Source organism: Ostrea edulis, chromosome 8, assembly GCF_947568905.1.
Source record: "Ostrea edulis chromosome 8, xbOstEdul1.1, whole genome shotgun sequence".
In the NCBI taxonomy this organism is placed as follows: Eukaryota; Metazoa; Mollusca; class Bivalvia; order Ostreida; family Ostreidae; genus Ostrea; species Ostrea edulis.
The window spans coordinates 39,562,360-39,584,879 of record NC_079171.1 but is presented as its reverse complement, the minus strand read 5'-3'; the positions used below and the strand labels follow the sequence as shown (position 1 = coordinate 39,584,879).

General features: G+C 35.3%; 1 protein-coding gene across 2 annotated transcripts in view; it reads right to left on the bottom strand.

Annotated features, from left to right (window-relative positions):
* LOC125661673 (multiple epidermal growth factor-like domains protein 11) overlaps positions 1-22,520 on the bottom strand; it is a 225,296-nt gene that overhangs the window by 197,937 nt on the left and 4,839 nt on the right. Inside the window, exon 2 of one of the 2 annotated variants that reach the window (XM_056146128.1) lies at positions 10,203-10,430. The exons of the other annotated variant lie outside the window; for it this stretch is intronic. Coding sequence (XP_056002103.1) covers positions 10,203-10,430 — 228 coding nt within the window. The remainder of the gene's footprint in view (positions 1-10,202; positions 10,431-22,520) is intronic. 2 annotated transcript variants of the gene reach the window in all.

The window sequence follows — 22,520 nt, the reverse complement described above, 5'->3', positions numbered from 1 at the left end:
CGCTCATAGAATGACGATGAAAATGGATGTGCATGACTGTATTCTCTAAATCTGAACTTTTTCCGCCGATGTTCCTTTGCCGAAATGCTATACATGCCGAAAATTTCACGTTACCGGTGCTGGAATTAGGGATCTTTATTTAGTATATGTTGCTTTGTGAAGTGAAAAAAAATGACTTTTGTGATTTTCAAAGATTCTTGAAATCTTCATTATGAATTGACCCTCCTTCTCTTTATATGAATTGCGAATTCTATGGTCTTTATAACAATATATATTTTCCCAGTACTACCCATCACTGGGTTAAATGCTGTCTAATTTGTTTCATGCTCGATATATTGCCAACTTTTGTTTAAGACGAATTTAGCGATAAAGTTGGGTGGCAGTATAACGAATTCCCCATTACCGACTGAGCAATCGAAAGAAATATAATACCATAAAGTTATTTTGTCTCTATTCTGTATAAACTTTAAATTATCTTGAGTTCAATTCTGCAATTATTTGTAATTAACCTGTACACCTGAATACCTTGTCCAGCATATCATATATCATCGCACTGCTATCAAAGTACAGTTGTTTGATTGGCGATAAGTGTTAGGTAATTGACATTATTATCGAAAGAAAATCCTATACATTTTGACCATTTGTTTGGAAATCATTGGCATATGGCATTATGCGGGGTTGGCATTATAACGGGGGTGTTAACATGGGAGGGAACCTGTTCCTTACGATTTTCAGGCAATAAGCGGGGTGTCATTATAACGGGGGACGTGCACTTTATCTAATTTCGTTTTTTTTAAAATATAGATGTCGGAGTTGCCGTCCTTGACATTTGTGCTGACGTCATGAGGTCCCAAAAAGGGATATCTACAAAGTGTTCTAATGATTTCGGAAAACCAACATTTATTTTAATATGATGCCTCAGTGAAACTTAGTGGTCTAGATGTATAACGTTCACCCCGCATGCAGAAGGGGGGAGAGGGTTCGAATATCGGGTGCGACATACCTAAATCGTTAAAAAAAGGTTGTGGCAGTTGCATCGCCAAACGCTCGTCATCAGGTGTGAATAGCACGGGTCCTTGGATACGAAATTAAAAAGAGATGTCCCGAGGAGCAGTATGTGTGACACGCTAAAGAACCCTCACTGTTCAATGGCCGCAAGCGCCAAACACAGGTCTTGATGACGTCTCCATATGAGAGAAGAATTATCGAGAGGGACGTTAAACAATATACTATCAATCAATAAAAAAAACCCCAACGATTAGGGAATGTGTATTTGTACTTGCAGCTAAAATAAACATTGATATTTGAATGGAGACGTACATTGCTGTGTGGAATCGCTCGATGGTTATGGTGTTTAATTTCGGTGTGTGCGTGGAAGAGGGGGTACGCATATTGATTTATCTAATGGGATTATCTTTGTGTATATATGTATATCTATATGTATAGATTATGTACAACAGGTGGTGAGCTGTAAAAATGAAAAACGTATATGAACACAAACAGGAAATAGCCAATGCTAGACCAGGTCAAGAGGTCAATGGTTGGAATGCATCAATAATCTAAAAATAAAATGTGACAATATACAAGAACTTTAAGACACATTTCAATGTGCAATGACTGAATTGAAAGTTTCAAATCAAATAATTAAATTGCTTTTAATTTTAAATGAAAGATTTGTGCCAATGGTGCATATTTTTGAGACGTTACAAATAAGGAATTTTGAAAACAGATCAGCGTTGCGATTGTGTATATATAACCCGCTTGTGTGGAAAGGTAGTCAGTGGTATTTGTACCTGGCTAACCCACAACTTGCATTGTTTTATATTTCATTTAGGTGTGGTACCTCTCGCTTCCGTAGCCCATTCCAATTCTAAGCATAATAATTGTTTTATCATTAAAAATTGTTATGATGTAGGTATGACATCGTAGTTAAGACATCATGATTGCGACGTCACAGAGGCAGCATAATAAATTGGCGCAAGTTAAGATCAACGAGTCACCAAAAACAAAGCAATGCCTTGAAATATAACATTTAATTTATAATCATTAACTTACATTCAATTTAGGTTTGAATAACTAATAGTCCTCTTTCCCTCTCCTTAACTGTTCTGCAATTTTACTGCATATACATAGACAGACGCCAACTTCTAAAAACCTTTGTGTAGTGTATGAAGCAGAAGTGACCGACTCTGTGGAGTATATTATTTCGAGTTCATAGGAATATATCGAATTAACATACATGTATGAATGAAAGTTATTATTCTTAATAGATAGGTTATGAAATATGATAAGGAGTATACCTAAAGTTATGGTATATAATTTAATGCAATGTGAAGATAACGAACAGTGATCGCTCTCATATCTCCTACAAGCAATACAAATTAGACAGTTGCAGAAACATAGACCCCCGGACACACCAGAGGCGGGACCAGGTGCCCAGGAGGAGCAAGCATCCCCTGTTGACCGGTCACACCCGCCGTGAGCCCTATATCCTGATCAGGTAAACGGATTATCCGCAGTCAAAATCAGTGTGCCAAGAACGGCTTAACAATCGGTATGAAACACGTCAGACATCATTTGACCCAATGCAAGGTTGTATTGACGAACTAGAGCGTTATAACGACCATAGAATTTGCGAAATGCTGACTTCAATCGAGTCTGTTGAAATTCCTGTACCATCAACTTGTTTGTCAGTAGCGTACCTCGATTTAAAAACTGACTATATCCAGAAAAAGCTCTTGCATATCGAATCAGTTGATATATATATATATATATATATATATATATATATATAATATATATATCATCATTATTATGTGCCACAGGGCCGATTCGCAAACTACGTTGAGTGCCATTGGGCCAATTTGGACCGATTGAAGTACAACTGATTCAGTAAAAACAAATGATTTTATGGTTAATATATTTGAGATTATGGTCAATATTATACAAATTTGTTTTTATTTCAAAGTTGTCAATATTTTGGTGTGCATTCACTGATTGAAAAACGTCAGTTTTTAACGTCATAATAATCATAATGATGTCATATATTCAACACCAAAAACCAAAAATGGCCGGGATATGGATTAGAGCGTTGCCACCAGAGCCAGTTCAAAACTTCGCTTTCAACCGTGTTCCTGGTCCGAAAGTTATGCCACCCACTACTGCAACACAGATTGTATACTTCTTCCTTTTGTGTAGTATGAGGGAAATAGTCAGACAGACAAACAGGTATAACGGTATTTTGATATATACACTTCTGACATATCCTATGTCATTATTCTGGTCAAATTCTTTTAAGTGCATTGTGATACGACTTGAGCAATTTAAAAGAAACATATGTTATTTTGACGAAACTTCAAAATCCCAAAATTATGGAGTTTGGGAGTGGGAAGATGACCAAACAAATGACAAAATTTTAAAAATCCGAAAGTGTTTTGTCCAAATAATAAAATAAAATCTTAAATCTCCCAGTGGAAGGGGTAGGGTGAAAATGTAGTGTTCGTCCTTTATCATGGGTTCACAAAATATCGGTTCAAACTTGCATATTCTCACCATTTGATACTGCTATGTTTAAAAAAAATGGGAGGGGGTTACCAAATATACAGTTGATCTACTTGACTATAAGTATTTTCCCAAAGAAAATGTCCACTTAACTATATATTTCATGCAAAACCATATATTTTCAAATAATTCTCCTGAACTCATTTCTTGATCAATTTAAATAATGAAAATTAAAAGCACTGATCTCGGATGTATTCACAGGATCATATAATAATTACTGAATGATTATATCATAATCTATTGATAACAATTTTAATGCGAAGTTAATATGAGAGTACTTTTTATTTATTTACCGGGTATGTGTAATTTTGGAATAAAAAAAACAACAACATAATAGATAAAATGCTCTCTTTCTGCAGTATTTCATAGCAACATTTTTACGCTATATTATGGCAGTTGCTTCTGATATTTCTAAACAAAATGGCGTTGATGTCATCCAAATAGAAGAAACATTGACTCCAAAGGAAGAGTTTTAAAATATAATGTTTTTTTATGAAAGGTATAGTGGGCATTTACTTTGGTAAACACTTCACTTTTGTAGTTTCACCTAGACACAGCTTTCATGGACGTATTTCATTTTTGTAAGGCAGTGTTTACTTACTGTAATGTGGGAAATAATGTCACCAGACAAATCTGGTAAAATTTGTTTTGGTCTGATACATACATATATTTCAAATGTGTCCTATGTACATGTAGATATATAAAACATTCAACAAAATCTCAAAAATGTCTGGTAATCAATAAAAGGTCTGAAAATACGCAATGCCTGGTCGATAGGGGATACTTACTCCTCCTAGGCACTTGACTCCACCTGCAGTATTTTCAGGGGTCCGTGTTTGTCCAACTCTTTATTTTATATTCCTTATAAGAGTTCATAGATTAATTACTGTTCGTTATTTTCACTTTTCATATTCAAAAGCATTTTAGTTTTTAACGTTTTGACACGAAAATGTCACGCCATGTGCTTCATCGATTTGAAATTGTTCACGAAGAAAAAACAAATACCCATTAAATCAATGTATTGACCATATTGAAACAGCCTGCGTCAGCCTGTTTTACAAACTTGCTGTCGAACAGGTCCACCATCGGCAATTTGCAGATAACCAATCGTATTTCAAAATTGAATAAAATTCTATAATCAAAATTTACATACAGTGTATGTATAAAAGGAAATACAGACTGGAGATCCGCCCCTCCAAGTTTTACTCATTATATATTACACTTGGTGAATAAGCATCAAGGATAGGGTTTTAGTGTTCAACTACCCGCACTGTGGAAAAATGTGGATAAATGCGGAAATCAATCTGTGGTCAATTTCCGCCTTTTCTGTCAACTTTCATGACATAGATGTGGCTCCATGAGATATATTTAAACACTCGGGTCGTGTCACAGTCATTTAGAGTACTTGTTTCTTCTGTATCTCTACTGTATCAGAGATACAATATGAAACTTGTACTATGCAAGGTGAAGATAACGAACAGTGATCAATCTCATAACTCCTACAAGCAATACAAAATAGATAGTTAGGCAAACACGGACCCCTGGACACACCAGAGGTGGGATCAGGTGTCTAGGAGGAGTAAGCATCCCCTGTTAACCGGTCATACCCGCCGTACTATATAATGAATAAAAAAATAAGCAATGATAATACAATTTATTTAGGAGTTAAAAATTGATCACTATTCGTTACCTACACCTACAGAGGGGAGAGAAGCAGACGTCCGGTAAGATTGAGATATACAGCCATTTTAGCTGATATATGCAGGGGTGTCCCAGAAATTGTGAAAAAATATAACAAAAATGTGGGTGTTGTAGATGGAGCTGACATGCTTATGTCGTACTACAACAGTAACCGGAAAAGCGTAAAGGTGTGGGAAAAAATGACGTTCCATATTATACAAAGGATGCTTCTAAATTCATGTGTTGTATGCCCAAAATACTTCAGAGAAAATGAAAAACAGATTGCAATTTGCCAGGCAGTTATTGAGGGTCTTGCCTCTAGACGCTTTGCAGGCTTACCTGGTAGAAATATGGAAGTAAATCTCGACTGTCAAATACTAAGAATGAATCTTGTAAATTTTACAGGTAATTTGAATTCCACAAATTCTACAACTTTTTGCATGAAATAATATACCTATAGACGGGGAATTCGATAGATAAAAATGTAAACCTGTCCATTGTTGATTACAGACTAACTTGATGTTTGCTTGAGGTTTTGTTAATCATAGTGTGAGAGGAGAACTTTTTTTTTATAAAAAAGATAAGTTCTATCAGATGGGATTCGAACCCGGTGCCGAGATGCGGCATGATAGGCGTTAACCTCTGCGCCATTGAGACTTTGCAACTACGTAGATATTTTTGGTATTATGTGTGTCTGATTATTATTGTAAAATTAAGTATAATTGACATTTAAGAGTATTATATTTTATTAATTTTGGGTAAAAGTATCTCTTGTTGAGTTAAAATAATTTCGTGTAATAGTTTTCACACTTATGAAGACGGTCAGTGATTGGTCAGTGTGTGTAATAATAGAACCTGCTATTGGCGGTATTTTTGCACGAGATACAGAACAACGAAGATGTGTCTGATGTTGTGTAAGTTTTTGGTGATATATTTGCCATTTTCAATTACACAATAATTTGTCAGTGAATATTTTGAGTGCATATATTCACTATATCGTGTGTAAGGTATTATAGGAGATTCTTTGCTAAACAATGCTGTTAGGAAGCGGAATTCGATATTTAGCATTTTCTTTAATCAGACATATAGAACTGAGAACTAGGTTATAGCTTAATGTTTTCTATTTATACTTAATGGGAGAATATAATTCAGTTACATACATGTACTTCGATGACACAACGGTGTTCGAGCTATATGAGTGTTTCAGTATATCTACAGTGTTTATTTTATTAATAGGTCTACATGTAGGTGATCAGTGTATTACGTTGAACTTGACCTGTTGTGGTGGCCATTATTTGGGCCGGATATTGCGTGCCTTGTTTAGGTTTGTGAACTTTGCGTATTCGCAACCTTTTTCTCATTTGCAATTGCTATTTGTTCATGTTGCTAATTATGCATGTTTATAATACATGCACTACATATGAATCCTTGCATAGGAAACATGTTTGTATATATGATTGAGGTCAAGCAAATACTATACATTGGTTAAGTCACTAGCACAAATTATAATGTGTTTTTATTTATTTATATTTATAGGAGCACTGTCATTGATTCATTGATTGATTACATTACACTACAACTGTGAATAAAAGGTGAAAAGAACTTATGTGTTACAAATGTTAGTAACTCCATAACTTAAAAAAAAATCTGGATTTGCCCGTTTCTGGCTTTGAATTGAAATTCAATTCCATTTCAAAGTATTTGCTATCAGCCAAATCTTTATGATAATGTATTTTAATGTTTGTTACAGGTCATTTAGAAATATATTGTGTTGTTTGCTCAAACCGCTTCCTTGAAATACGAAAGCGAAGTCGAACCATGTGCATGAAATGCAAGAGGGGCCTCCATTTTAAATGTAAAAGGCGACACGTGTTCAGAAGAGTAGATTGAATGATAAATCAGGCTGATACATGTGTTTGAAAAAACAGCAACAGGATCTCCTTCGCTAAAAACTTTGAAATCTCGAATTATATCGCAATATTTCGCTTATGAAAAAATGTTTCATAAACTTGCACTTTAATTAATGTAGTCAATTATTTTTCCTTCATGATAATTTGAAAAACGGCTCGATTTTCTGTAGTATAGTAGAACACTAGTGAATGTAACTACCTGTTCTTACATTTGATTATATTGTCTGTCGCTCTCTTAGAAATATGTGGACACGAAGTAACGAAATACTGAATAACTAAAGAGATAATCCACTTCACTAATTACTGATCTGACCCTTATAATGGAAATACATATAAAGAAATTGACAGAAGTTTCCTCAAAAGGTATGTATAACCATGATAAGTGGTTTTTTCCTCTTTTTTATATTGAGAAAAACCAGCAACTATAAAACAAACGCTTGTATACATGCAGGACGCAACTTATGGTAACAGCGATTTTTTTAATGCACATGATGCATGCGATGTATCGTAGATGTATATACGCCATCTGGAGTAAACTAATTATATAGTAGGAACGTTGTAACTGTTTACCAACCAATATGATCATTACCAGTATACTATGTTATTAATAAAAGAATTGGCTTTATGACCATGACCTGACCTAGGGTATGTTGAATTTACCTAGAGAAGCCATTGTGCTAAAACAAACTTAATATACAGCACAACCAGCCGCAAGACATCTGACCTACTGCCCGGATTGAATAGTGACCTTAACCTAATATCTGAATAGACCAGTAGGTGTGTCAAAGCTTAACTGGCTGCCCTGTAATCCCTCATAGGCTGCTTAGCAGCTGCAATGACAAGAGTGATACATGTTTAATATTTATTAATTGCATCAGAAACAGGATGCAAATTTACATATATGGTGGAAAGGGTCGCATGCAAACTTTTTGTGGGGAACTGGGGAGGCAACCAGTGTGCCAGTTTGACTACCAAAGTATGGGCAACACAGGGGGCCCTATATGGACATAGGTGCCCGAACCTGAACGAGTCCCCACGTTCTAAGGGAGGTAGAGATCTCTGCGCATCTCACCGGTCTCCTGCGTGCTACCTGGTTTAATTAGCAAATGCGGAGCAAGCTTGTAGACCCTCCTACAGTTGTCGCAACATGCACCAGCCTGTAGCATCCCCTCCCTTAGTAGGAGGTGGATGTGGCCCCAGCTATGAACTAGCTGAGAGCCCCACGAATTAAACTTTAGCAACTTATGCAAGATGTTAGTATTTTCTATGAATATCCACTGACCCTTGACCTAGTTTAATTGTCCTCTGGAGGGTACACGTGAAATACCTGCCCCCTGCTTTAGCAGTAGGTGGGAGGAGAGCCGGTTTTGGCGCAGAATTAGTGATCAACTACCCCAACACACTCCCCAGTCCGCTACAGACATTGGAACAATGTCCCCCACAAAAACTGATCTTTGTATGTTTGTTTTTCATTTTTTCTTCATGCATACTTGAAATTGGAGGCACTTAAACAGTGGGGTGGGCGACGTACACCCTCGTCGTCGCCCAGGGCCCGCAGGCGCGAGGGGAGAACATTTATCTCTACGCTCCCCTCTCCGAACCCCCTGTGCACTCTTAAGTCTGAGTTTGGTATCGCCCTATGGGCTATGTTGTGCGAGTGCTTTTCGACAGCCGGTAGAATTTGAACTAAGTGAATATTAAGGAATATCAAATAGATGCAGCGACTCACCATGTTGACATTGAGAAGGGATGATAGCCTTCGTCAGGAATTAGACGACTATCGCCGGCTGAATAGGTACCTCCTACCTTCAAGGGAGGGGGAGGACCAGCGTTGTCGTGCTTCACTGCCTGACTGGTATGCCGTCCTTGTTTCGAGCTCCAGTCCCGTGGATATCCCGGTTAGAAAGGTCCGTGTGTGGTGGCACGATAAAAATCGCTCCCCGCAAAGCGGCCGAGCACAGGCCAAAATTTGGAAACCCATCGCCGACAGTGCTGACGATTCTATCCAGGTTGACCTTGAGAAAGGCGAGTAGCGTTCGCCCGGGATTAAACCTCCATCACCGGTTGAATGGGTACCTCCTTCATTTAAAAGAGGGGGGGGGGTGACCATAACGTCGCCGTGCTTCACTGCCTTACCCTCCTAGTCTCGGACTCAAGTCCCGTGGGGATCCAGGGTAGAAAGGTCCCCAGCACCCATCGCAGTTGTAACAGGCCGTCAAATTAAACCGCGGGTTCGAGTCACAGGTGGCACGATAAAAATCGCTGAAGCTGAGGCTCCCCGCTAAGTAGCCGAGAAAACGCCTAACTCAGGCCAAAGTTTAGCAACCCATCGCCGACAGTGGTGACGATTCCATTGTTGGAAGAGATGTTTTATTGCATTGCTTATAGGAATAAGATAGGTCACAGTTCGTTATCTTCACCATGGACAAAACAAATCAAAAACCAATCGATTGGTATTGCTTCTATCTGTCCCTTTTGTTTTGGCTTCATCCTGTTGCAGCACTGGTAAAGGATTGTTTGGCTGCGTATACGATTGCACGATGTTAATAAATTAGCTCGATGGCAATGGATTGTCATTAAGAAAATCATTTTTCACAATGTGTTGAATCTAAGGTTTGAGCAGAATGAAATGTTAACTCGTTCCCCGTTAGGCGGAATTGTAAGAGGCAAGATAGTTCGAACCAGGTTTATTTCGTAAACGGTACGAACTGTATTAGCCAATCTTAATTAATTGTGGACTGTTTGATATGTATCAAATAATTTTGATTAAATACAGTTCTAAAATCAGACAATAAGTACTACATGTGTTTGTGCATGACATACTGGCTTTCTATGTTGTTTAAGTAACCTATATTTTGAAGATAGACTAACAACACGAAACATAAATAGTAAATATGATCTTCAGACAAAAGCATTAATAGATATCAGTCATGCAGATTAATTGATATACGATAATTGTAAATACTGTAGACGGTAACACACTGGGCGTACTGTAGATAGAGGAGACAAATATCTCACTCCGCATTGTATCAAATAATTCATAAAATTTACCCCAGACAATATTGTCCGTCCTGAAGTATATAGTTATGTAACGTATACTGAGGACACCTCCTAGATCCACCCACCACTTCGCTGTTTGTGCGTCATTGGTGGATATCGTGCATTCTCCCCCTGCAGCAGAAAAGTCTGATTTCTGTCCGTCCACCGCTTTATCAGCTCCCCACTTGAACCTAGAATAGGGATACAGCTGCTGTGCAGTTTTTCCTAAAGCTATGTTGTCTGAAAAAATAAATAGTTAAGATAATTTCAGAAATATTATACCAACTGCAAACAGTAGTCAAGGTATTTCAGATTTGTTTGATATGTTAAATAGTATAGTTGGGAATACTGTGTGGGTGTTAACATGTTAAAACTGTATTGTTACATATGTACGCATGTGTGCAAATGGATTTGACCTAAACGGACAAATTTACATATAATGGATTCTGCATTTATAAATATGCAAGACATACGTGTAAATTCATTTAAGAAATAAATTTCAGTTTTGAAAATACAAATACTGTTAGCGCTTCATGAAAAGTATGCCTGCGTATAGCATTCCGTACCCTGATGTATTTTTACAAACCATTCAAAAATTATGGATAAAGTTCAAGATTAAAGGTAGGTCAAATTTAAAAGGTGAAGATTTGCATGTAAAGAAAGGTCTTATCACAAGGAGTATACATGTGAAATGTGAAAACCCTATCAAGATCCATTCAAAAGTTATGGCCAAGGTTCAACTTTTTGCTAAGTAACAGACGGACGGATAAAAACTAGATATGCGCCCCGAATATCCGATTACGGGGGCATAAAAATGAAACTGAACATTTACTTTTCAAAACCATTATTCTTGTATTGATATTCAGACTGTTTCTGTTGACGAGAGTGCACATTTTGTCTCGCTATCAACAATAATTATTTAAGTTTCAATGATTATAATAAAATTTAAGGACAATGTTTTTTGGTTTTTATTTTGCATTTCCTTAATGAAGATAATTGTTATAAAAGTACTTCATACATCGTACATTCTGGACTCTCATATTTTACACGTTCACGCTACTTTGTATTATTCTAATTTACATAGAGGCTTTTCTTCACTGATTAAAAACAACTAATATGACGTCATAATTTAACAACTTTAGGCGATTCTCGCAATACACTCGCAAATGAGAGAGAGAGAGAGAGAGAGAGAGAGAGAGAGAGAGAGAGAGAGAGAGAGAGAGAGAGAGAACAGTCACCCAGCACATGTACAGAGACCGGGTTCGGAATACAACACTGTATTTGAAACTTTTGTCTACCGTGTGATTCGTAAAGAGAATTATCCAGTATATTTCTGTGTTGAATGCGAAACTAGTGTTAAGACCGTCTTATACTCTACAAAGAAATATGTGTATTTTAATTTGATAACTTTATTGCTGGTGGTTCTGAGACATATTTTCGAAAATATTTCATGTATAATGATGGACTTTAAAATACATCATATCATTTCATTTTGATGACGTAGTTTTAAAAAAAAATATTGTAAACTTTTTGTCAAATCCACTGGGTTCATTTGTCACACGATGTGTGTAATATTGCAATAAAAGTTCCGGGTGTTACTCAAAAGTAATGAAAAGGTGAAATTGAGTTTCATTGTGATAAAACAATTCTGCTGAGGTAGCGAGGAACAGTTTCGCATTATAGGTCCGACCATCTTTCTTAAAGATGAAAATACCCCAAATTTCAAGCGTAAAAGCTATACAAAGATTTTATGGTGCATGGGTAAATTGTAGCTAAGTGCCTAACAAAACAAGAGTACCCCAAACGGTACATAATACGCCTGTGAAATGCTTACATAGGGTGTTTTTCTTGTGCTATACTTTGTATAACTTTGCTTCAGGTAGTATCAGCCATCATGAGGCTGTGACAAAGGGCCTTAGCTTAAAAATTGAGATTTCCTCAAAATGGACCAAGTTCAACAACCTGCAATTTTTTCAAAAATGGAAGAAAATCAAAATCCTTCACCAGATGCACATCTTCAGTACCTATACAAACACTCCACAAAATAAGAAGGTCCTCACTTGAAAAATGTGTGAGTAGTTGGGGAGACAAATTATGTACCCTTCATAGAATATTAGTTTCTAAATAGACTAAGTTCAACAACCTGTAATTTTCTCAAAAATTGTAGAAAATCAAAATCCATCCCACATGCACATCTTCAATACCCATACAAACATTCCACAAAATAAGAAGGCTCTCACTTGAAAATTGTGGGAGGAGTAGGGTGGACAAATAATGTACCCTCCATATAATAATTATTTCCAAATAAAGGGGCAAAACGCCTGGAAAAAGGGTTGAAATGGATCAAAATTGCAGTATGATCCAGAGTGACCCACAAAGAAGCTACACAGCAAGTTTCAGCAGGATATGTGAAAGGGAAATGAAATTTTAAAGAGAAAACCCCGAACGGACGGACGAACAGACGGACGGACGGACGTACAGACATCGCTGTACCATAATACTTCCCGTATAAAGACGGGCGTATAAAAAGTTGATTTGCAACATGTAGATGTCACCATAATTCCTAGCATATAGATGGGAGCAATTCTAAACTAAGGTCAGATGCTGAAGAAATTCAGATGAAATGATGCATGGTTCAGCAAAAGGTCTGTAGCTGAGTGGGAAGGTGATTGCTCAATATGAAATTTAGTATTTATCATTGAGAAGTTTAGTATAAATACTGCATGTTTATAAATTGAATTTAAAGTTCTGAAAAAGGTTATTCCACCTCTGATGAAAACTACATGTGACAAATACATTAACAACGAACCATCAAACTAATTTGATATGTTAAACATATTTTGTGGGTTGCAATAATAAATGTACATTCTATCGAAATTGCATCCGTCAATTCATGGGGGCATCGGTAGGGGGAATGTATTGCTTTTACAATGCTATCAAAATACTTGTTCTCATTATTAATCGTTTTAATTTCAAATGATTTTTTTCTGACGTTATTGGTATACACTTTTAATGTCTTTTCACAGATGTAAATGCATTTAAGGTGAGTTCAATTGTTTTGTTTTTAATGGAGAAAACGAACAGTCATTTACACTAAATTTTCTAAGTTGTATCGTGTGAGGAAAGGGCAATTGCAAACTGGCATATATTAAATAGGAGGAGACTGCAAAAGAAATGAAATCAGTAATATGATTAATTATAGATTTTTACAATGTAAACTAAGAATATGTGATAACAATTAATTGTCATACACGCAACTTCTTGATGGCATTGGAATAAAGCAGCAAATTAGCATATGTCATTCACATCCTGATTTAATGCCTAAAAACTGGTACTTTAATTAAGATATAATTATCATGTGTCTGATAGTTTATGCTTTGATTAATGTAAAACGATTGTACGTCTATATACATGTCTAATAACTAGTACTTTATTGAAGAGATAATTATCAATTGTCTACTGGCATGTCTGATAATTAGTGCTTTGATTAATTGAGATAAAATTATTATGTGTCTATATGTATGTCTAATAATCAGTGCTTTATTTATATGCATGTCTAAAAATTAGTGCTATCATCATGTGTGTATATGCATGTCTAAAAATTAGTGCTTTAATTAAGATATAAGTATTATATGTCTATATGCTTATCTGATAATTAGTGCTTTATTTAAGATATAATTGTCATTTGTCTGTATGCATGTTTAATAATCAGTGCTTTATCTTAGATATAAACCCCGAGGAAACTCCTCCAAGGCACCTGATCCCACCTGTGTCCAGGTGTCCCTGTTTGTCCAACTTTTTATTTTCTATTCCTTATATGAGTTATGAGATCGATCACTGTTTGTTATCTTCACCTTCCACTAAAGACGATGTGAGGTCTTCACGTTTGCACTAACATTGTTAAATGCAGGGCGTTTTCCGGAGGAGGAAACCCTGTATATAACCAAATCAATTTGGTCGCGATACGCAAAAGTTGTTACATAATTAACAAGAGGCGCATGGGCCTAGAATCGCTCTTCTGATACATTGTAGAACAGGCAAAAATTCTCACTAACTAAAATTCATCAATTAACAAAGTTTGATGATGTTAAGTCAAATAGTACCTGGAAATTTAATTGTAACTGTCCAAAAGTAGGTCACGTGACCTACTTTTGGTCGACTCACTGAAGACCCAAAATGCATCAACTGACAAGTCAAATAGTATTCAAATATATCGGACAAATTCTAAAAGAAGGCCACAGTGACCTATTTTTTGGTCGACACACTCCAACGACTCAAGATGCATCAACTGACAAAGTTTGATAATTGAAGTCAAATTGTATCTGAAATATTCAGATATAAAAATCGAATTCCAAAAGTAGGTCACAACGACCTACTTTTTCCTCGACACAATCTGAAGACTCAAGACCCATCAACTGACAAAGTTTGATTATTGGAAGTGAAAATAGTATCTGGAATATTCAAATATAGCCATCAAAATCCAAAATAAGTCACGGTGACCTACTTTTCAGTCAACACACTCTGAAAACTCAACATGCATCAACTGACAAAATTTGATAATTGTAAATCAAATAGTATCTGAAATATTAAAATATAGCCATCAAATTCCAAAAGTAGGTCACGGTGACCTACGTTTTGATCAACAAATTATGAAGAGTAGCTTTCATAGTGTCCATAATATGCATCTGAAGTTGAAAATGTGAAATTTGAATGTCTGCAAAATTCAAAAAGTAGGTCACTGTGACCTACTTTTTAAAAAATAAATATGTATCGAGGCCTCTAGATGAATCAACTTACAAGGTTTGATGATTCTAAACCTCTCGGTATCTGAAATAACAACCTAACATATATTCATTAATGATTAGCCAGAATATTCAGAAAGTATGTCATGTTGACATACTTTTTACATGACGCACTTTAAGGCCCCATGATCCATAAACTGACAACTTTTGATTATCATAGGTTCAAAAGTTTCCAAGATATTCATCATTGGATTTATTTCATTATTTTGTAGGATTGTCAGTCACCATATGTAGTTGTTTATACTATGCCGGTGTTATAGAGCCAGACTTCTCTCCATAGTGAGACTTCCCCCCGGAAGTCTGACTCTAGAGTGAGCCTTCCCCCTTCGGAGGTCTGGCTCTGGAGTAAGCCTTCACAACGGAAGTCTGGCTCTAGGATGAGCCTCCCCCTAGGAAATAGAGCAAATCAAAATTACGAAAATCTGAAGAGATTGGTTCCAAAAAACGACCAAAGTTATATGCTAGCTAATTTATCACTTGATGCGAGAAAATGCAATGTAAAATTATATTATGCAATATAAGATATTGACACTACATCATGCATAAACCTCAAAAGCTTGACCCCACTCTGGTTTATCAAGGGGTCCGTGTTCGCCCAAGTCACTTTTTATTTTCAATAGGAGTTATGATACATCAATGTCATACAATATCATACAATGCAATATCAAATAAATATTGTATCATATCATAATCAACTAATATTGTATCAGTGGTCTCTCTCTCTCTCTCTCTCTCTCTCTCTCTCTCTCTCTCTCTCTCTCTCTCTCTCTCACAGTTGGTGAGTTAAAATGACTTATTACTTCCAGTATTCACCGTTTTCTTCTCTTGAGTGGAAGTCCTGCTATGGGGGGGGGGGGGGGGGGGGTACTCTACAACTAGTGATATAGTAGTTCTTCCTACAGGGAAGGCTCACTCTAGAGCCAGGCTTCCGGGGGAAGTATCATTATGGGAGAAGGCTCGTTCTACAACACCGACATTTTGATTCGATATTTTTTTTTACAGGAGTTATGGGACTTTGTTAAATTTGTACATTCTATACTATAGGAACACTTTGTGGACCCAACTTCTCAGAAAGCGTTCAACGGATTTTGTTCAATTTTGTAGGATTCTTAGTCACTATATGTAGCTGATCGTATTGTGCCTGCATTTTGATTCAACAATTTTATAAGCGTTATGGGACTTTTTTGAATTTGTACATGGTACACTATAGGAACATTGTGTCGATTTAACTCCTCATAGACCACTTTATGGATTTTGTTCAAATTGCAAGATTGTTAGTCACAATATGTAGTTGATCATATCCCACCAGAATTTAGATTCTATAAATTGTACAAGAGTTAAGGGACTTTTGTGCTTCAACTAGTTTTTGCGACGGGGGACTTATGGCTACGAGTAGCAAGTTTGTTTAAATAACTTCTCTATATATCTGTATATAAAACTTTGAACCCTATTATGGCCGTACCCTACCCCCAGATATCACGGTTTGAACAAATTAAATCTATCTTTATCAGGACGCTTTCATGTAAATTCAATTTTTCTGGCCTAGTGCTTCTTTAGAAGGTTTTCAAATATTGTACTGTATTACAGCATGTCAAACTTTGATCCATGGAACCGTAATTTCAACAAATTTTAATCCACTTTAACTCATGAAGCTGTCATGTAAATTTCAACTTTTCTGGTCCATTCTCTTCAGCAGATTTTTAAAGATTTTCAAAACATATCGGTCTGTATTACATTGATCCCCTATTGTGGCCCCACTCCAATCCCGGGAGCCATGGCTTAACAAACTTGTATCTAATTGATGTCAGAAATATTGCAAGTAAATGTTAAGTTTTTTAATCCAGTGGTTCTTGAGAAATATTCTAAATTATAAAATTTTAAACATTTAATTTGAAATGATCCAACCGTATTTTCGGCTTTTCTTTTTTATGGGCGCGCATTGACCCTAATTTGAACAAAATTTATGCGAGGATGATATGTTCAAAGATTGATTGATATCGATCAAGCAGTTCTGGAGAAGATGTGAAAATGCAAATAGTTTTATGATCAAACGACCACAGACACATGGTGATGAGAAAATTTCATTGAGCTTTCATCTGAGACTAAATCAGTTACTTAAATATTGTACTAACATAACATTATTTCAGTAATAATAATTAATTATTTAATAAAACAAAAGAAATCCTTAACTGACGGTCAATTATAACCAGAAACATTTACATACAAAATTTGAACTTTACATGAAATTGGGAAGTGCAACGTACATGTATTGCGCGCCCCTATATCACAGGTACAAATCATTAGGAAGCGCGACGTTGTGAACAACCTAAATGATCACTTCTTTGTGAAGCGTTGTATATTTCACTATCTATAATGCCACTCACATTTATATCCATATTCATTACTGCTCACTAGTACATAAGCTACATGTAGTTCATAAGACACTGATTAATTCACTCCCCAAATCCAAATATCAGCCCTCAATGACTTGAATCGTAAATGGTAAACAACTTATCAATTATTTGAAATCATTCACCATGTAATCTGACTTGAGAAACACATATACATGATAAAAGAAAGATCCGAATCATGTTCAATTTAAACAATACTGAACCACAGGAATCTAATATTCAACCACAACAAAACGAAGAGAAAACATTCCTACAAACAGGAAGTAAAAATCTTATCAGTTGACGGCGTTTGTCATGACATTATTGTGGAACGGGGATGATTTAATGGCGTAGCCTCCACTACGTCAAAAGGCCAGTTGTCTGCACATGATTTTATAAAGTAAATTTCATAATTACCATAAATTTATATTTTGTGTAACTGTTTTCATGTTAAACAATTTGACGGCCAGTAATGACTTGTTGAAACCGCGCTTTCTTCCGCTTGAAAGCAGCAAAGAGTACAAGTTAACCTACGTAGAGTGTTGAATTATAGTACCTGTCCAAATGATGACTACGTACAGAGCTCCGGGGACGTTGCTGACATATAGTATAAAATATCGCAAATGTATTGCACAGTATTAATGGGATGAATGAACTTGTTTTTGTTTCCTTGAAATTGGGGAGTTGACATACATGTAATTAATTAATATACTGATACAAAGTCCGGCATTCAAATATTCAGGAAGTTATGAATGATCAGTTTTGTGGGAACATATTTAACAAGTGTTTAAATTCTTTTTTGCTTTTATCGGGGGTGAAGGTGTTAAGTTTATCCAGAAATAAATGTAGTCAAATTGTAATGGTAATTCCTTTTAGAAAAAAAAACCAATAAAAATATATAAGATTAGTTTATTTTATTTCATTCACACCATGGAATGGTACATGCAATATATATATATATATATATATATATATATATATATATATATATATATATATATGGTTATATAGTTATATATATAATGCGTCAAAGAGAGAAATAGGAGTGCAGACACTTGATTTTTAAAATGAACTTTCTTAAGAGTAACATAATCTTTAGAAGACAGCGAGTGATATTTTAAAGTTTGCGCAAAGATATTTGTTTCACACAATGGATTCATCGAAATATAAACACCGCATTTTAAAACTTTATATATCGAGACTGAGATCGTTATTCCCGACCAGTTAAAGAAAACAGGGACATTTTTTTTAAACCTTAACAGAAAATGGTGTCCTACAAACACGAAACCTACGTTGTTAATTTCGCGGTAACTGCTGGTGATTACACTGACTGAACGATGTCCAACCCGAAGTTTCAAACTTGTAATGAAAAAGCAAATGGATATACATGTAGCGGAAGACTGAGAACTACAGATATTACCAAAATTATACCAACCACTACATTTTTATTGACATAGAAGCTGATGATAAAACGTATGCGAACTTTCTGTTAAAATCCACTCAAAAATCGTCGTACTGCGGAAACTTGGAACTGATAAGATCAAGGACTGTCGTTTACACAAGGAAATAAAGTAGTGCATAGACATTATATTGGTGTACAGAATAGAAATATCTTAGTACAGAAACTTATCAACAGGATACCAGCTTGTGTCACACTGTCTGTAATTCATATTTGCTCAAAACTAGCCATTGACATGGTGGTAATTTTGTGTTATGTAAACAAGGCTCGTGTCATGTTTTGTTTACATATAGATTGCTTGAGAGAACATAGCATGTTTAAAACAAAATGATATATGTAAAACACCAAAAACTATTAAATTATGTTCAGAATTAACTTGTAAATTAAAAAAAATCTGCTTTAAACAAACTTTAACTGGTATATCTAGATTATATGTGAACAAAAACAGGGCACTATCTTGTTTACATAACAAAGAATTGTGAGCTTCGTATCTCCCATGTACCACGATAATTGACATTCAAATTTTTGCTGACCATTAGAAATACCTTAGTTAAGCATTCTAAACATTAAAAATGGCAAAATAAAATTTTCAGCTCAGATCGTATCCATGCCCCTTTAAGTCATATTGTAAACTTCACTTCCATGCTGCTCATTTTTAAAATCCATTGCATTCATTCACATGATGTAAGTAGCATTGCAAGAAATGTTCCGAGCGTTACTCAAAAGTAATGAAAATGTGAAATCGAGTTTCATTTTCATAAAACAATTCTGCGGAGGTAGCGAGGAACAGTTCCGCACTTTAGGTCCAACCATCTTTGAAATACCCCATTTTGCAAATGTAAAAATGTATACAATCATTTTATGGTACATGAGTCAAAAATATATCTGAGTGCTTAATGAAAAACTTGATATGCAACAAGTAGATATCAACATGATTCCAAGCTTATGAAGGGGTGCAAATCTAAACTACGACAAGTGGTCAGATGCTGAAGAAATTGAGATGAAAAGATGCATGGTCCAGCAAAAGGTATCTAACTAAAAGGAAAGGTGATGACCCCATATGAAATCAAAACAGAAATAAAAATTTAATAATGATTTTTTTTACAAAATAGTGAAAAGTAAGAATATGAGATAACAATTAATTGTCATATACGCAACCTCTTGATGACATTGCAATGAACCAGCAATTAGCATATTTCATTCATATTCTGATTTAAGGTAATTCCACCTATCTAGATTTATGAGTTCAATCTTATATTTGATTGTTGACTCTTTAAATAATATATCTTAGCAACAAATTCAAATGATAAAATGGGTATGTTGCGGTATTAATGAATTTTTTTTTTTATCAATTAGCACAATATACCTGGTATCAACGTTAGAAAATTGCAATTTTGCTTAAACAGCATTATCAAAATTTCACAAAAACCTGTTGTAACGATTAGATAGTATTCTACAGAATTTCATGAAACTGTTTCTTTAAAAAATGCAAACTGTTTTTGAAAAATTTAAGGAATGCATTCATTATTTTTTCGTTGGATGGAGGTATACCACGAACAAAAAAGACGGAAAACTGCATCATTGCGCGTAGCACATGATACAAAAGTTTTCCGTATTTTTTTTTTCAGCGTATACTTCCATCCAACGAACAAATAGTAAATTCATTCCTTATCATTTAATATTTTAAAACATTGAATTTATATGATAAAACATTATTTGATTTGAATTGAAATAACGAGTTATTCTTAGACTACATTCTATGTCATTTCGAGATGGGCTTAGTAATTTGTGAATACACAACTTTATAAAAAATCCGTTAGGCCTAATGACGACTTCCACGAACTGTTTACTGTTGAGCAAACGGGTTTCTTGTGGACTGAAGAATGCAGTTTTAAAAGTATGAGTCAGATTGATAAGTCCTGTTGAGAGAAAATTGCAAGAATTTTGTTGAGTGGTACTGGAATTAAGTGCAAAGTTCGATGTCGGTACTAATGGAAAACGTGGGACACGTGCATAATCAAGGTGTGGGATGCCAGGTAGGGTTCTCTTGAGGGTTGTCACGGCTTCCAGGTGGACAAGTGAGTGTTACAGAGGTTTTTCGAGTTTTATCAGTGAATTCCCAAGGCGTCACAGCTGTTGTTACCTCGTACGGAAGCCTCGTTTCGGTGCCCACTCATAAACATATTATGCCGGAATTCGAAACCATAGCCGTTAAGGGCTACGATATTGCGTTTTCAAGACATTCCATCCCATTATCTATCCTTTTCTTAATCGATTTGTCCCATTACAATCTGTCCCCTAGTTAACATGCCCTCTAGTCCATCCGGCCCAGAACAATAATTACTACGTTTTTAAACTATATTTGAGGTAGTATGCGGTGTATCTGGTATTTGGGTTTTCGACATGAAGGAGGTTGTCGCAGCGTGCAAACTGGACTATTGTCACCCCCGGTTGAATACATCTAACTCTCATTCCGGAATTGCTGAAGCAGACGTGTGTTGTTGGGGTTTTTTTTGGGGGGGGGAGTGTCCTCAAATATTGCATAATCAATTATTATTTATATTTGATATTTGTTTGTTTTTGCTTAATAAATTTATATAGATCGATAGAACTGTTAAGTTTTTCTTTTTAAGATTCTTTAATCTATATATGAAAAAGCGTGTAACATGTAAAATTAAATGATAAAGGAAATCTATCACATAATGGACTTGATAAATGATTTAATGAAAACAGATTTATTGCCCTTGGATTCAAAATTTTGAAACATATAATTGATTTTTATGTTCCCAAAACGGAGTTTGCGAACGTATTGGCTTTACTCAGTTTCTTTTTATTATTATTCCTTCTTTCTTCTTGACTTTCTTGTTCACGAGTGTTCTAAGAAACTACTAGAGGATCAATATGAAATCTTTTTAGGATGAAAGTATAGCATATGTAGATGTGTGGAACGAATGCCATTTTCTCTGAAAATGCATGCATGCATGTGCACGCACGTGCATTGGATTTTTTGTTTACAAACTTTGGATTCAGTCTAACTTTTTTTTTTTTATTGAAATCGTTTGATATTTATATCGTAGGTATAACTTGAGAACCTTAACTGTTTAACATGGTAAAATTTAAAATAGTGCACGAGTATGGACGTGTGCTTTAATTTGATTGGATAATACAAAATCGTCTATAACATTCACGTTCATATAGGAAATCTAACGATATTTTCAGGATATGTAGACATGCTTAATATCTACAGTTCAATGTAATAAAAATTGCAAAAACGCATGCACACGCACGTGCATTGTCTTTTGAACGTTCAATTTTTTTAATGACCATAACTATTTTTGTTGTTGTCAAAATCGTTTGATAATTGGGTTGTATATGTATCTTGGAATTCTTGATAAATGTGTAAAGTCATAATTACTATCTGGCACGTGCATGCATGTGTGTTAAACTCTGATTGGATGATTTTCAAATTGCCATAACTTTCATATATATGATGGAAACAATATGAAATTTATAATGTAAGTATATCTATCAAATGTCTATTGAATGGCATCAACTTTGATGCTGAGTCATACTCACGTGCGCGTACATGCACGTGCATAGCTTTTCTTTCATTTTATGGGTACTAAAATGGCCATAATTCTTTAATTAAAGACTCAAATGAATGCAAATTTATCCTGTA